We start from the raw sequence: 16,541 nt of genomic DNA on the forward strand, positions 1-16,541 counted from the left end.
TGCTCCCAGCTGGGCCAGGCCCTAGGAAGGACACCCAGGCCTGAAGACACCTGAGCAGGGTATAAGGACCCAGGAAAGAGAGGAGAGGACCCCCAGAGCCCACCTGGGGACACGGGGCTGCCTTCCGGAAGCAGCCCAGCCCCCAGGCTCCCCGCTTTGACTCTGAGGGCCCTGGGCTGAAACCCGTCCCTGACCTCTTGCTGTGGTTCCGTCTGAGGTCCAGCTCCAGGTGTGGGGCGAGGGCTCTTTGGGCTTCCATAGACCCAGGGCTCCCTGACCAGGCCTGATCCCTTCTCTTTTGATCGTCTTTGACCTGCCTTGTTGGGGGCTCTAGGAGGCAGGTGCATGTTTGACCTGTGAGGCTGGGAAAACACCCATGGATGGATGAGCCCGAGGCAAGCAGGGATTCTCTTCATTTTGCAGATGTGGTGATGTAAGCTCAGACAGGAGAGTTGCACACAGGCCAGGGGATGAGCAGGGGGCGGCAGGACACCCCCACCCTTGGTCCTGCACTGCTCTCTTGACTCAGGCTTGAAGGGTCCAGGTGTCAGAAAAGCAGTAGCTGCCCCACCTCTCCTGGGGTTAAAGGAGGGTGTAGTTAACAGCCCACTCACCTACAACCCTCTACTCAGAAGCCCTGCTAACTCTTAGAGAAAAACCCCACTGCAGGGCTAAGCTCTCTCCATGTGTGTGTATACTGGGGGAGTAGGGGATGACTGCCCATTTTACAGATGTGGAAACTGAGGCTCAGAGAGGGCAAAATGACCTGGCTGAGTGTCACGGTAGAGCTGGAACTTGAACCCAGTGTCACTGACACCACAGATACTCTGAGAATATTTCAGGAGGGCTGGTGGTCTGAAGGTGGCCAGTTATAACCCCATTGAGTCCTGCTTCTGTGTCAGGACGAGCCACTTGCCACTCGTTGAACACACCAGAGGAAATGCCCAGCTCAGCCTGGGGAAGTCAGGAAGGCTTCCTGTAAGAGGCGGCTCTGCACTGAGTGCTGAAGGACAAGTTGGCATTCCCTGAGGAGCAAGTGCAGAGTGCAAGGTTGTGTGAGAGGCATCTCAGGAAGGCTGAAGCCAGGCACATGGGGCAGGGGGTGGGCACACAGGAGGGGCCCCGAATGCTGGGGCACGGGCATCCGCCCACCTCCCCTCTTAGCAGAGCTGCTGGGGTGGAGGGCATTTCTGCTCCACGGCATCAACTTGGAACCACGGCCCCATCCTACATCCCCCTCCCTGAACTCGGGCTGCCTGGGCACCCCTTCCCCTGTGGTGGGCATCTTCCTCCTCTGAGCTCCCTCAGGGCCCTCAGATTCTCTGGGATCTTGGGGTTTCCCCAGTCCTGGCCCAGCCAGACCTCCTCAGCCTGGTCGCCGATGCCTCCCTCACCAGGCTGAGCAGGACTCCAGGAGCCGCCTCCTCCCTCCCATGCATCCCACAGGGCATCCTTCCCCTCTGCCGGGGCCTCGGGGTCTCCCTCTCTGCAGTGGGAGTGGAGACCCCACCGGCTGGCTGGAGTGCAGTGTGGCCAGTGGGGCTCAAAGGAAGTTGGTACTGGTCTGGCTCTCGAAGAGCCCCTGTGGCTTCTGTTTGAACATTTGCCTCCTTCCCTGATCAGCAGCCATGGCTGCGTCCAGTGGGAGCAGGGAGAGGAGGACGAGGTGTGGTCATGGCGGTGATGGCCCCAGGAAAGGGGAGGAGAAGCTAGGCCACTGCCCAGGTCCCCGGGGAACCTGCCCTGCTGGTGGCTGGGGCTGCAGTGGGTGCTGGGTGGTGCCCCAGGGAGGGCCTTGGGCTGTGTCGTGCTCCTGAGTTTACTCAGGGTGACAGTGGAGGGTCCTGGTCCCCACCCCTCCCTGACAGCTGGGGTCACACAGCTCAGGGGCAGCCCTCTTGCCTGCCTCTCCAGTTCCTTCCAGAACCTTCCAGAAGGCAACAGGCTCTGTTTCCCTTCCATCTGCTTCATGATGGGTGGATAGGATTATGGTGATTTAAAACTTCTCTTGGCTTGTCTTCCCTGGTGTGACTTCCCAGGCGGCTCAGATGGTAAAGAGTGAGAGCTGGGTTTGATCCATAGGTTGGGAAGATCCCCTGGAGGAGGAAATGACAACTGACTCCAGTGTGCTTGCCTGGAGAACCCTTGGACAGAGAAGCCTGGCGGGCTATAGTCCAAGGGTTGCAAAGAGTCGGGCACAATAGTGGCTAAGCACATAGCTCAGCACCTAGTCTGTCAGACCCTGTTGCGTTCCGAAATGGGTACTGCTGGGCCCGGAAGGGCTGAGCCCCCGCTGCACCGACGGGGCCTGACTCAGATGTCGGCCGCTCCTCGTGGGGTCCGGCTGGTGTCTGTGCCCCCAGGACAGAGAAGGGGCCCTGTGGACAAGCCTGGCAGGGGCTCAGGTCTGACCCACGTCAGGGAAGCCCCAGGGCTTGTGTGGAGGAGGGGGCTGTCCTTGAGTCACCTAGCAGTCTCTTAACGAATAAAACTGGCAGAAATTCTGAGTTTCCAAGTTTATTGTTGGTGGTTCTTTTAAAGTCTCAAGAATCATTCTTGCAAAGGCTAACATTTTAATCTACTCAGACTAAGAGCGGTCCTGAGCTCAATGGGGCAGCCCGGGGCCCTCCAGAGCGGCCGCTGCCAACCCTGGAGCCCAGGCCTGGGCTGACCTCAGAAAGACGCAGGTTGGGTGCGGGTGTGGGCTGTGCTTTGGGGGATGCCCCGGACGTTCATGAGGCCCTCTGCTGATAGATTTCCCGAGGCGTGGGGACAGGCCCTGCGGTCCCTGTCTGTCGGCGCTGGGCTCACGGTGCGGGGCCCCTACTGGAGGAAGGCCCGGAGGAAGTCGTTGTAGGAGATTTTTGAAGACAGCGTCTTGTCATAATACTCCAGGATGTGGAAGAACTCCTCCTCGGAGAGGTTGATGCTGTACTGCCTCAGGACCTGCAGGGGAGAGGAGCCGCCCCTGGTACTGGAGCCGTTCAAGACCAAGACCAAGGGGGCTGGCTGCCAGGAAGGGGCTGGGCCCTTGCCCACTTCTCCTCCCTCCCCGAGCCTGGACAGCCAACCTCCAGAGTCACGCCCTCCCCCCGCACCCCCCATCCCTCCAGCAAGGCAGCCCTGTCTAGCAGCACAGGTGTTGTGAGGCTGGTCAACATGGAGGACGAGGAAGACGGACAGAGCGGAGGGGATTGGAGGGGAGACTAGCCACGGAGCCGTAACTAGGTGGGAGGCCTGGGGGTGCAGCTTCAAGGGAGGGGAGGAGGGCAGGCGCAGGCTTCAGTGTGTAGTTACGACTCAACAGTAATACATCCAGGGCAGAGCCTGCTGGTTTCCCAACCAATATCCACTGGCCCTTCCCCTTCCATTATCAGACCCTGATTTTCTTCCAGGCTACTGTGTGCCCAGCCAAAATGAAAGGTGACAATTCTCAGCCTCTCTCACAGTTCTGGCCACTAAAATGAAATGAGAATGCTATGCTGGACTTTTAGGAAGCCTCTTCTAAAGAAAACAGGCATGCCCTCCTTCTCTCTTTGCTGCCTGGAATGCTGAAGTGATGCTAGGGCTCTGGCAGCTGTCTTGGGCTATGAGGTGACCTTGGGGAAGGAATCCAGGTGTTAAGGATGGTAGAAAAAAAAAATACAGATGTCCCTGATGACAGTCCAGACACCATGCCAGCTCTGGACTTCCTTCCTCTGGGATTCTTTTACATGAGAAGAAAACTACCATGTCTAAGCTGCTGTGATTTATTTCACCTCTGTTACATGCAACTGAGACAAACTGTGATAGATACTCTATTAAATAAATATGAAGATTAGGTTATACATTTCCTACGAATATTTTGTGTTATAATTCATTTCTCAGAGGAGGCTAGAGAGCGGGGTTGGAAGAACCCAAGTTTCCTCCAGGGCCAGCAGGACTGGCCCCAGGCCCGTGGGGCTGAGGTCAGCTGGCCTGCCTCTGGGGCTGATTGATGGGCTGAGAGCAAGAAAGGGGAGTGAACCTGGGGGTCTGGAGGGCCCAGCACCCATCAGGTCTCATTGCCAAGGGCAACGTCTCCATTTCTCTTGCCCCCTCCCTGCTTGTCACCCACGCCAAGTTCCTAGGGTGTTATCTTCCTTCTCTTCTCTGGCTGAGAATTGTATTTGACCCCAAAGTAAAGAGCGGGGCTTCTCTGGTGGTTCAGACAGTAAAGAATCTGCCTGCAATGCGGGCGACCCAGGTTTGATCCATGGGTCGGGAAGATCCCCTGGAGAAGGGCATGGCAACCCACTCCAGTATTCTTGCCTGGAGAATTCCATGGGCAGAGAAGCCTGGCAGGCTATAGTCTTGCAAAGGGTTGGACATGAGTGAGTGACTAACCAGCGCTGTGAGCTGGAGGCCACGTCAGGGAGGTGACAGGGTATTCACGACCTCCAGCGACAGGCCTGGCCCCACCCACTGTGTGTGTGTTGCTGGGGCAGGGGTGGGGGATTGCTCCAGGGGGCCCCTCATTCTCTAGTGCCCTGCATGCTGCTGCTAAGTCACTTCAGTCGTGTCCGACTCTGTGTGACCCCAGAGACGGCAGCCCACCAGGCTCCCCCGTCCCTGGGATTCTCCAGGCAAGAACACTGGAGTGGGTTGCCATTTCCTTCTCCAATGCATACAAGTAAAAAGTGAAAGTGAAGTCGATCAGTCGTGTCCAACTCTTAGTGACCCATGGACTGCAGCCTACCAGGCTCCTCCGTCCATGGGATTTTCCAGGGGGTCCTTGCAAATTCAGACCCACTAACTGCCGTTCATCTGCCTGCATTGCTATTTAAGAAAAGGTTTTTACATAAAAAATTTTTTGTTTTAGTTGTTGAAGTGCAGAGAAATCTAAGGAATACATTTTTCCTAAGTGCACTGAGAGGTAATAACCCTTTCTTGCTTTGATGTCTTGACGGTTTTTTTTTCCTGGCTGTAATATTTGATTTTTAATCTAACATTCTAGACTTCAATTATTTTCTCAACCTCAGTGGTTAGCTAGGGCAGGGATGGGAGAGAGAAGCAAAGAATGGGAGCAGGCCCGCTGACAATTTGAGGAGTTCTGCGTTATTCCAAATGTGGGAGTTTTAAGTCACCCTTGAGGGTGGCCCGTTTCTTTCCTTCGGGAGGAAACCCTCCAAATGTTAACTTCCAAAGGTTCTGCAGGGTAAAGTCTAGCATAGATTCTGTTCCAGAGGTGGGGCTGTTGAGGGGCGTCACGATCACAGCTGGTAGACTGGGGCAGGCGAGGTGCTCCCCTAGACCGGCAGGAGAGGCCCCGGAGTCCAGTCTCTACTGGGGTAGCTGGTTGACCAGACTGCATGGTCCGGGGTGGGCAGCCCCTCCATGCCAGGACAGCGGAGGGAGAGGGGAGGACTGAGCAGGGAGCTCTTGCAGGGCAGGGCTGGGGTCTGCAGACCCTGAGTAGCCACGCCCGGGACGTGCCTCAGTCCCCGAGGTCGTCATTCTGCTCTGCGGCCTCGCGTGGGGTGTAGGCCGGGCTCTGAGGAGCAGCGGCCGCAGACGGCTGCACTCAGGTGTTGGTGCCCCGGGAAGGCCCGGCGGGATTCTAAAAGCCTTTGGGGTGGGGACAGCCTGGGGTTGGCAGCAGACGACAAGTGGACGCAGCCTCCAGTCACCTGGGGGATCCCAGGAAGTGAGATCTGGACAGCTTGCCCACGCCTGGGCCTTCCTCCGGGGCTGGGGGCTCCTTTGGTGAGGTTTTTCTGGCCGCTGGCATTTGGCAACCGCGTCCTATTTGGAGGGAGAAGCCCCGCAAGAGCCACGCTCACCTTCCTGAAGTCAGCCACGCTGAGAAACCCCGTCCCGCCCTCGTCGTAGGCCTTGAACGTGCGCCGCATCGGCCTCCAGCAGTGCACGATCTTGGGCTGAATCCGAAGCAAGGCGGAGTAAAAGGAGCAGGTCTTGGCACCGGCTTCTTTCTGGGAGAAGAGCCAAAACCCACGAGGAGGTGAGAGAGGAGCTCTGGGGTGGGAAGGATGGTGTGGACAGGCTGTGGCCGAAGGGGGAAGCAAGGGGCTGTGAGCTCCTCTCCTGGGCCTGGCTTCCGTCTTGGCCTCCAGAGCTCACTCCCCACCCAGGGTTCCCAGCTAGAAGGGAGTCTGCAGGTTCGTCCCAGGTGGCTCGGTGGTAAAGAATCTGCCTGCCAACATAGGAGATGCAGGTTCGATCCCTGAGTTGGGAAGATCCCTTGGAGGAGGAAACGGCAACCCACTCTAGTGTTCTTGCCTGGAGAATCCTGTGGACAGAGGAGCCTGGCGGGCTGCAGTCCATGGGGACGCAAAGACTCGGACATGATTTAGTGACTAAACAAAGCTCATCACAAACAGCATCTCCTGGGAGGAAGGTAGGTCTCTTCATCCCCATTTCCTGGATTGGGAAATGGAGGCTCAAGGAGGCAAAGGGGCAGGATCAGGACCCCTCGGGGCTCCGTTTGATGCCAACACTACCAGACCACCTCCCAGGGAACCCGTCCCCATGTATTTGAGAGGATGGCCAGGCAGATAACTGAAATAGTTTGGGGGGTGGGGGAAAGAGGTTCAATTTGGATCTTCTAGTAGGTTCTTATAATGAACAGACTTCTTAAAAAATCGCAAGGTTGTAATTATATCTAGTAATTAGACAGCACACTACACTGTGATTATTTCATTTAGGTGCTATTAGATTTGAAAACAAGATATTTTAGCATGATTTAGCCCCAACACATGTCTGAATATCACAGAGGTGAACTGTAGGCAATAATGTGTAATACATTTTGGGAAAGTTTAATTTTTAACATGGCACCACGTAAAACACATTAGCACAATGTTAAATTGCTTTCAATTTTTGCATCCTTTAGCACCTATGACAGAAACTCACCAGATGCCCGGTAGCTTCCTCAGCGGCCGATTTACCAATCAGCTGGTCCCCACCCACGGAAGAGAAGGGATTCTGTGAGCACTTGCTCTTCCCACACCTAAGTCCGGCTTGAGAAAGGGTTTTCCCATCCCAGCCCGGGACACCACCCCACCCAGGGGTCCTTGGCTGCTAGCAGTGCCCCCCAGAAGCAAAGTCCCGGGGCTCCCCTGGTGGCGCACTTGTTAAGAATCTGCCTACAAATGCAGGAGAGACATGGGTTAGATCCCTGGTCCTGGGAGATTCCATGTGCCTCGGAGCAACTCAGCCAGTGCTCCACAACTGCTGAAAGTGAAGTTGCTCAGTCGCGTCCGACTCTTTGCGACCCCATGGACTGCAGCCTACCAGGCTCCTTTGTCCATGGGATTTTCCAGGCAAGAGTACTGGAGTGGGCTGCTGTTTCCTTCTCTAGGGGATCTTCCCAACCCAGGGATCAAACCCGGGTCTCTGGCACTGCAGGCAGACACTTTCCTGTCTGAGCCAGCAGGGAAAGCTTGTGGTCTAGAGCCTGGGAGCTGCAGCCACTGAGACCCACAAGCCTGGAGCCTGCGCTCTGCAACAAGAGAAGCCACCACCGTGAGAAGCCCGCGCAGCACAACGCGAGAGTAGCCCCCACTCGCTGCAAATAGACAGAAGCCTGTGCAGCAAAAAAAAGACCCAGCACAGCCAAAATAAATAAATAACTAGAATTATTTAAAAGAAAAAAAAGCAAAGCCCCAGCTCACTTCGTCAGAGGAGTGTGTCTGCTGTTAAGGCTACAGAGAAAGCCTCAAAGTGCTGGAAAAGGAAATGGCCCTTGAGACAGCTGGCGCGGTGGGGCCGGGGGCCACCTGCAGAGGGGACCAGGCAAGGGCAGGGCGGGCCCTGGTCCCACTCCTTCCTGGGAGAGGCTCCTGGGAGTCTCACCACCTGTCAATCAGGCCCAGGGTGGGCTCCTGGATGGAAGGCAGGACTGTCCTGAGCTGCGGAGTGGAGGCTGTGGTTGGGTTTGTGTGAATGACCAGAGCTGGGGGTGAGGCAGGGGCACATGGAGGTGAGCTGGGACATCTGCCCAGGGGCCCAGGCTCCTGGTTGGGGGGTGGGGGGTCCTATCCCAGAGCGTCTCTCACTTCCTATACACAATCTCAGTCAGCCCCAGCCCCCCAAGCAGTCCATGAGCAGCCTTTGGACACCTCTGTGAGGGTAGGCGATTCACCTAGGAGCAGGCTGGCCTCTGCACATGGGGGGCTTGGAAGGGGGCGTGGAGCCTCTTCCCAGCAGGCCACCCCTCACTTACAGAACTGAGGCCCAAAGAAGCCGAGGAGGGCCAGAGCGGGCAGGCGTCTCCATGGCTCTCCAGTTATGCTCGCAGGCTGGCCCTCTGACGATTGAACGAGGAAAGTATTTTCTCTACTTACAGAATAACTGAGCTAGAGAAACAATTGTCGTAAAGCCAAGTTTTCCTTCCATAGTTTGTTGTAAGCCTTTGGTGCTAGCTCTTGCTTGTCTAAACTAGAAACTATGGTGAGATGCGGCCTGATTTTGCACAGAATGACAGATTTCGCTGTATGGAATCCACTGTTGGCTGGCTTGCCGGGAGCTGCCACGGGAGATCCCACCCGTGACAGGATCATGTGGAAGAGAACTGTTAAGCAAGGCTTCAGAACTCAAGGGGCTCCCTAGGCTTTCTCGAGCATCTACCCCAAAACCAGAATCTGTCCGTTTTACTATTTCATGACTTTCACCAACTCCTCTGACATTAACAGGGGGCTATTCCTGACCACCTTTCTCTGGAGAAAATCAACTTAGGGCTATAGCTAATGAGTCTCCTGGACATGAGAAAAGTATTTCCAATCAAAACCCCTCTGTTAGCATTATAGCTTGCTTGGCAGGTATATCTAGCTACGCATATGATTATTTACATCCTCCCAACTGTGAGAGGCATGGAAAGCCTAAAACATAGAGCCTTTCAAAGAGTTAAAAGTTATTAGAGTAGTGTTAATGTAGGATTTCGTTATTTGACCAATGCTTGTTGCTAAGTTCCCATATCTCTTATCCACTGTGCACCTGGGAGTGCATTAGTTAACATAGTTGGAAAGTAAGAAAAACAAGTGTAGCCTTGAAATTAACCACATCAGACTTTTGAGCTAATAGGTTCTTTCTTGTAACTCACTGCACCTTTACTCTGTGAGAAATGTAACTTGTTTAATACTTTTTGAGGCTGATGTAGATTAGAAATATAAGGAAAAACATTTCAAGGGAAAATAAGTTTTCTGGTTGAACAGCCTTTATCAAAAGAGGGTCATAAAATGTTCACAGGCCTCCAAGGACAAAAGATAATGTACACAATATGGTTTATGGGAAAGGTTTGCAGAAAAATCCTGATTTCAATAAAGACAAAACAGATGTAATGTTTGGGCTGACTCTGTATGACTTTGCATCTTTCATTTCCCTCTATGTACAAGTAAAGGTATAAAAGACCCTTTTAAAAATAGAAACAATGGGCCTCGCTTGAAGAAGCTTGGTCACCCCGTGTTTTTCTTTTTTCTTTTTTTTTCCTCTCTTACTTTATTTTTCCAGGCTGATCCCTTGGAGCATAGAGGCTCCCTGCGTTCACTTATCTGCCCAGGTTTCTAAGACCTGAACGGGAAGACGTTCTGCGTCGTCACTCCCTCGGGAGACCGGGAGGGCACCTGTGGCCTCCGTGAACAGAGCAAACTTCTTGTCTTGAAGTTTTATTGGCTTTCTATGTAAACCAAGGAATATCAGCCTCTTTCTCTCCTCTATTTTCTTATTTACAGTATTCTTTCCTTATCTCTCTCTAAATCAATCGCTGATGCCGTTTTTCCTTCAGGTTCCCCTGGGTCCTGCGGGGGCTGGACCCCGGCACTGGCTGGCACACCATCACTCGGCCACTGCTGGGATGTGGGGGCCTGGGTAGGGGTCTGGGTCGGGGGCTGCCGGGCTTGCCCCACACCTCTGGTCCCCACAGCTGGGTCTGAGGGTGACTGGCATCGGCTGCGTTTGTCTCCAAGTCAACAATGCCTGTTCGTACTTATTTAATTCAGAGTAACTTAATTCAGTGTTACAGATGGTAGAACATGAGTGTGGAAAGTCTTCATGCTTTGGAAAGACTTGAGAAAGGCGTGTCCTTAACCGTGTGGTTGACCTGGGTGTGGGTGAGAATCATACAGTTACAAATGACAGAAAAAGGGTAAAAATCCAGGGGCCCTCCAGTTGCAAGATTTAAGCATCTTTAGGGTCTCATCCCTCTTCAAAGAAGCAATAACAGGACTGCAGACAACGCATCGTGGGTGCAGCTTATGCAAGAAAGATCACGCGTCTCTGAGCAAGGCCTGCCGTCTCAGACGCCGGATGAGCGAGCAAGCGGTCACGTGTAAGGCACCGGTGTTTCCCTTCACTGTGGCCGCGCCCCCCACCTGTGCCTCCAGTTAAGTGACCTAAATCTGCTCCCGGCGGTCCTGTGAGCCACCGACTGTTCCCTCTGTCAACCCACAGAGGTCCCCTTGGGCAGGTGCCACTCAACCGGCTTGCGAGCCTTGGATCCTGGCTACTGGTTCCCAGCCTGGGGTCTCCAGACCTTTACAGGTTTGTAAAGGTTCATACATGCACCGCTTGCATGAAGTGAAACGACAGAGTTTAGGAGGAGCTGAGAAAAAAGAAAGGAACCCGGCTAGCCCGGCCCCACCCCTGTCCTCCGGGTGATTCACATACCATTTTATTCGCATTCTGGATTTTCATTCTCTGCATCAGTGAGGTCTCCTTTGCTTTTAACAGGAGGACGCAGCTCTGCATGAAGCTGCAGTAAGCGAACTTCCCGTTGTTCTTCAAGTCGTACTTGACAAGGAGCTGCTGGCACTCGTCTCTGGTGATGTCCAGGTTGAATTTCTCCACGAGAGCTGAAGGCAAGCACATCAGTTCACTCGATGGCGGGCAGTTCCCTCTCGGTTCAATCACAGCTTTCACTCACTCACTCACTCATCACTCATCACTTGCTGGGACGCCCCAGCCGGGTCCTTGCTTCGCAGGCTTGCGGCCGCTGGCTGGACGGATGTGGAAACACATAGGCAGGCGACAGGGTAAGTGTGGCCAGGACAGAGGGGACCCCGCGTCCTGCTGGGCTCCCTCTGTCCTGGCTTAGCCTGCTGGCCCAGCTTGGCCTGGTCTCTGTTGCTGCAGTCACAGCAGTAGGAACACAGCACTGTGGGGGCCATGACCGCAGGCAGCGAGAGCGTGGAGCGAGGTTCCCGCCGCACAGGAGTCAGGCAGGGCCAGGCAGGTGGGGAGGAGGGAAGGTTCCATGTGCTGGGGTATGGGGCCGGCAGGGGCTCCCCTGGGGTCAGCAATTCAGACTTGGCCCTCTGCGCAAGTGTTTTCAACTGGGCTTCAGAGATACACTCTCAGGGGTCTGCTGCTGCTGCTGCTGCTGCTGCTGCTGCTAAGTCACTTCAGTCGTGTCCGACCCTGTGCTAGGCTACACCAAATTGTGCATTTGGGGTTTTCATTCTAATGATGATCTTAAAGTTCCATTCTGGAACACAAGGACCTGCCTGAAGAGACAACCATCGTGCACTTTGAGGATCTGTGTCTGGCTTTCTTTCTTTATAATTAATTATTTTTGGTTGCTCTGGGTTTTTGTTGCATCAACAGAATGCAGCAATTAGAGGGAGCATAAATCCAACCAATTTTTATAAATATTTGAAGTTTACCAAAGTGATAAGTAAGCAAGTAATTATGAGTCGCTCAGTCCTGTCTGATTCTTTGCGATCCCATGGACTGTAGCCCACACCAGGCTCCTCTGGTCCATGGGATTCTCCAGGCAAGAATACAGGAGTGGGTAGCCACCCCCTTCTCCAGGGGGTCTTCCTGACCCAGGGACTGAACCTGGATCTCCTGCAACGCAAGTGGATTCTTTACCCTCTGAGCCACCAGGGAAGCCCATTTGAAGTTTACCAAAGTGATACATGGCAAACATTGAACCAACAGCGCCGAGCTGTGTCCTCGGCTGCCCCCGGCCCCCGGGCCACCTTCCTGGGCTCTCAAAACCCGTCCCTGTTTATATTCTGCCCAGAGACCGCGACCAGCCTGCAGGTTCTAGCCCCGAGAGTCATGTGTGCTGACTTGGTCCAGTGGGTGTGGACCTGCCGGGTGAGGGTGGAGGCATCAGGAAGCCTTGTGCCCCAGATGCTCCCGCAGGTTGCCTGGGCTCCACCGGGAGGAGGGGGCCTGGGCCGGGAGGTGGGCCCGAGTGCCCTGGGGGGACGGAGTGGGACGCACCCAGGAACTCGGGGCCGGGGATCTCGCCCTGCCTGTTGGGGTCCCTCTCCTTGCACTCGCGTAGCAGCTCACGCCAGCAGCCCTGGACCTTCTTGCGAAGCTTGGTCTCGATGGGCTCGCAGTTCTGCAGGGGCGGGGTCCCGCTCACGCTCAAGGGGGTCTAGCAAGAAAGAAAACGGTCTTGTACCTGGAGATTCTAGAGGGATGTCATAGGAGAAACTGACAGATGTGACCTGGGTCTTGAGGTGCACAGTTCATAGGCAGTGTTATTTCAGAAGTAGAATGAAAGTCAAAACCAAAGTGCTAATGTTGCTGTTTTAACCAGAACAGTTTTGGGTGCAAATATAGCCTTTCCCTTCCTGGCTTCTAGAGGCCCCCACATTTCTTGGCTCAAGGCCCCGTTTGTCCTCCACCTTCAAAGCTGCAACGATAGGTGTGTGTGTGTGTGAGTCGCTCAGTCATGTCTGACTCTTTGCGATCCTATGGACTGTAGCCCGCCAGGCTCCTCTGTCCATGGGATTCTCCAGGCAAGAATACTGGAGTGGGTTGCCATGCCCTTCTCCAGCGGATCTTCCCAACCCCTGATTGGACCCAAGTCTCCTGTGTTGCAGACAGATTCTTTGTCATCTGAGCCACCAGGCAATGGTGGGTGGGTCTTTCTCCTGCATGTCCCATGTGCCTTTGTGTCCCCATTGACTGGATACAGTCAGTTGGGCCCCCTGGACACTCGGGGACAATCTCGTTAGCTGATAAGCAGCTCTAACTCCATCTGCAACCTTGACTCCCCCCTCGGCAGGTAAGGTACACATCACAGGACTGGGATATGGATGTTCTTGGGGTGCTCTGACCCCCTTGACTCTGATCCACTCACCATCTGTAACGCGCTAAACACTCCACCTGCAGGTTCACTGGCTTGCCCATCGTCCCCTATGAGATCATAAACTCCACAAGTGCAGGGGCCAGTGTTCATTCTCGGCACACAGTAGGTGTGCAGTAGACACGTGTTGACAGAATGAATGAACAGCCAGCTCCGTCTTGGATGGCTCACCCCGCATGAAGCATGGAGGTGGGTGCTCACGTGCCCGGTTGCCATCCCCTCAAACACCACCCCCGCCCCCCAGAGACCCTGTCATGCTTCTTACAGAGGAAGGGAGACCCTCTGCGAGACTGAGCCCCTCCTTTCATCCCAGGCTGGGGGGCTTGGCCCAGGACCAGGGCTGTGTGGTCAGACAGCCAGGGTTCGCCGACAGATCTCTCTGTGCTAACAAGGGACCCTGAGCCCACACAGGTCCCTCTTTAGAGTCTTGGATCTTCAACCGTAAAATGGGCATTAATACCCCTTATCTCTCGGTACGTGGCCCTCGGCAGATCTGTCCACCCTGGGGGCATCTGTGTTCCTGGGTGACAATGCCCTTGACAATGGCTGACCTGCCCCCTCCCCCGGGTCCTGCCCCCCGGCCCCCAATTCCCCTCCATCTCTTCTGCCCCCGATGCCCACACCTCCCTCCCCTCCAAGGCAGGTGACTGAGAGGACCCACCAGTGGCTCCTCTCCAGAATCCGCCCCCGGGCCCGGGGGCTCATTCTAAGGCACTTTCTCTGTCACCAGAACCCTTGGGGACATGAAGTTCCTGGCCTGGGGAAAACGTAGACCCAGTGAGATGCCGAGAGACGGGAAGGAACTCACGCAGGGGTGACTCCGTGACTTGGACCCCGCTTTCGGGTCACGAGTGGGTGACGACCCTGCGGACCGGCCCGGCTCCGAGACCTCGGGGACGCTGCTCCCTCTCTGCGCCTTGGCTGAGTCTCCCGTGGCCGGCGGCGTGGCCGGCTTGTCCACGCTGAAGCTGCTCAGGAAGTCCAGGTACTTCAGCCTCCCCTTGGAGTTGACGGGCATCTCTTCCCAGAGCCTGTCAAACTGGCAAAGAAGCAGAGGTCACCCTTGGGTCAGCGCACACCCTAGGCAAGGGGACCAGAAGCCAGCGAAGGCAATGTGCTCCTTCGCTGGGTCCCGGGCTCACGTCAAGTTAAACAAAAATTGAAAAATGGAAAACACCCGGCCGTCCAGCCCCAGCTTCCTGGGAAAGCAGGGTTGGTTGGGGGGGGGGGGGCGGGGGGGCGAGGGGGGGCACGGATTATCCATGGCTTCTGCGGGACATTTTTTAATTGAATTGGGCCCTTAGCGAGCACTTTAAGGCCATTAAATCTTGCCATTAGTCACAGAGACTGAGCTGCAAGACGGAAGAATGTTCTAGGGGAAAACGCAAATCAAACCCCAGCCTTCTGGGTCCCCGGGCAGCCCGGCGAGGCTCCCTCCTGCAGAACAGCCCCAGAGCACTGCGAACAGCCCGGGGCCGCTGTGCAGTGTAAGTCACCCTCAGGGCAAACAGTGCCCTCTCAGGAGATGAGAAGAGAGGCGTCTGGAGGACAGGGAGCAGCTTATGGCCTTGGCGTCAGTGCAGCTGCTGTCGCCGGGCTGAGTGAGGGCCCCGTGTCGCCGGGACATCACCAAACGACTCAGTGCCACGGGAGCCACTCTAGGTGGCTCGAGGGATTTCAGGGAGCTGAGAAGAATGGTGATTTAACTTCCGTTTGTTTTTTTTACAGCCCCTAAGGCCCAGTCTCCAGCCCGCATCTCCGACCCTGAGGCCATGGGGGAACTTTCCTGCCCTGCGCCTCGACTTGGTCAGAAAGCCACTCGGCTTGCCTGCTCCACTGGGGTTTGCTCCAGGGGCAAGTTAAAAGGGACCATGTCCGCCGCTGCTTGAAAGTCTGGACAAGACGTAGTGAGGGCTGAGGAAGAGTAGGAGAATGTTCCAGGCCCTGAGAAGGAGAAACGGTTTAGTTTGGGACAATCTTCTTGACTTGTCTAAGCTTTTTGTGCTAAGCTTTTAATTTTGAAATAATTACAGGTTTGCAGGATGTTCCAATGATGATACAGAGAGGTCCCCGGGATCCTCTGCCCAACTTCCCTCCCAGGTTACATCTTATGTAACAACTTCGTGTGTGTGTGTGTGTGTGTGTGTGTGTGTGTGTGTAGTTCAGTGTCATTTATCACATCCAGAGTTGCATGTTACTTTCGTTTTGATCAATGAGGGAAACCTACCTCGTGGAGTAAAAGTGAGGGTCCTTGAGAAAGTGGCCACAGAGGCTCAGACAGACCTCACCAGCACCAAGGTCTCCTCCAGGAAAGTTCTCCAGGACCACCAAGGAAACCAGGTGCTCTTCTCTTCCTACCTGCATCCTGAGGAAGCCACCCCTGTAGGTGACACCTCACCTGGCTGAGAGACTCCCTGGAGGGGCCTCTGAAAGTCATCTTTAAATGCCAACTGTCTTGCAAACGGGTTGACACTCACTGGGGTCTCAATGCATGTTTGTTAATGGCTGAAGATACCCAAAGACTCACATGATAAAAATGACTGGACGGGAAGACCCTTTAGAAATGAAGAGGGACGGGGGACAGGGTGCTCAACCATGTTCTGAGTGCACCCATCAGGAAGGGCTTTATGGAAGAGAGATGCAGCTGAAGAGGAGGGCGGGCTGCCGGTGGGCTCTCATGCCCTCCTATCTTGGCAAGACTTGGGAGGCGGGCAGGAAGAAGGTCATGCTACGAAGGACAGAGACAAAGGATGGGATACGGCAAGAAGTTGAAGCACAGATGTGAAGATATTCACAAAACAGCCCAGAACAACAAAAGGGGCTTTTCTCAGGCACACGAGGCAGGGCCCACCATCTTCCTGATGAAATCCTGTGAGGCAGTGAGGTCAATGCAGGACCACACAAACCCTATTCTCATCTTCTTGTAACTGAAGGGGTCTCAACGGGAAGAATACCCATCCCTAGGATGACTCGGGGGCTCCCCTGGTGGCTCAGTGGCAAAGAATCCACCTGCCAATGCAGGAGACACGGGTTCAATCCCTGGGTCAAGAAGATTCCCCTGGAGAAGGGAATGGCAACCCACTCCAATATCCTTGCCTGGGAAATCCCATGGACAGAAGAGCCTGGCGGGCTACTATAGTCCATGAGGTTGCAAAAGAGTACGACATAGGTTAGTGACTACACAGCAACAGGATAACAGGGGCCTGGGTGGGCCGGGAAAGGATGGGAGGCCACACGTGGCTCTCCAGTCCTGACAGGTTACGCCCCAGGACACTGGTAGAGCCGGGGATGCAGCTCAGGATGGCGGCTAGGGGTGGGGTGCTGCGGGGACAGGCGAGGCCTCGAGAGGACTGGGAATGGGCACCCCAAAAGTGGATTCTGGAGAATTACAGGCTTGTGAGCTGGACGTGAAACCTGGGCAGAATTCTTGTGGTTTGTGAATCTGCTGAAAAGCAAGTGAGTT

The 16,541-nt window shown here is 54.9% G+C and overlaps 1 protein-coding gene across 1 annotated transcript in view; it reads right to left on the reverse strand.

The window, feature by feature from the left end:
• Positions 1-2,823: 2,823 nt before the first annotated feature.
• EFCAB6 (EF-hand calcium binding domain 6) overlaps positions 2,824-16,541 on the reverse strand; it is a 231,875-nt gene continuing 218,157 nt past the window's right edge. The window contains exons 26-30 of the mRNA XM_052640994.1: positions 13,887-14,117; positions 12,202-12,361; positions 10,639-10,823; positions 5,802-5,951; positions 2,824-2,946 (exon numbers count right to left, since the gene is read on the reverse strand). Of these exons, the coding sequence (XP_052496954.1) occupies positions 2,824-2,946; positions 5,802-5,951; positions 10,639-10,823; positions 12,202-12,361; positions 13,887-14,117 (849 nt within the window). The remainder of the gene's footprint in view (positions 2,947-5,801; positions 5,952-10,638; positions 10,824-12,201; positions 12,362-13,886; positions 14,118-16,541) is intronic.

The sequence above is a fragment of the Budorcas taxicolor genome, chromosome 5, assembly GCF_023091745.1.
Source record: "Budorcas taxicolor isolate Tak-1 chromosome 5, Takin1.1, whole genome shotgun sequence".
NCBI lineage: Eukaryota > Metazoa > Chordata > Mammalia > Artiodactyla > Bovidae > Budorcas > Budorcas taxicolor.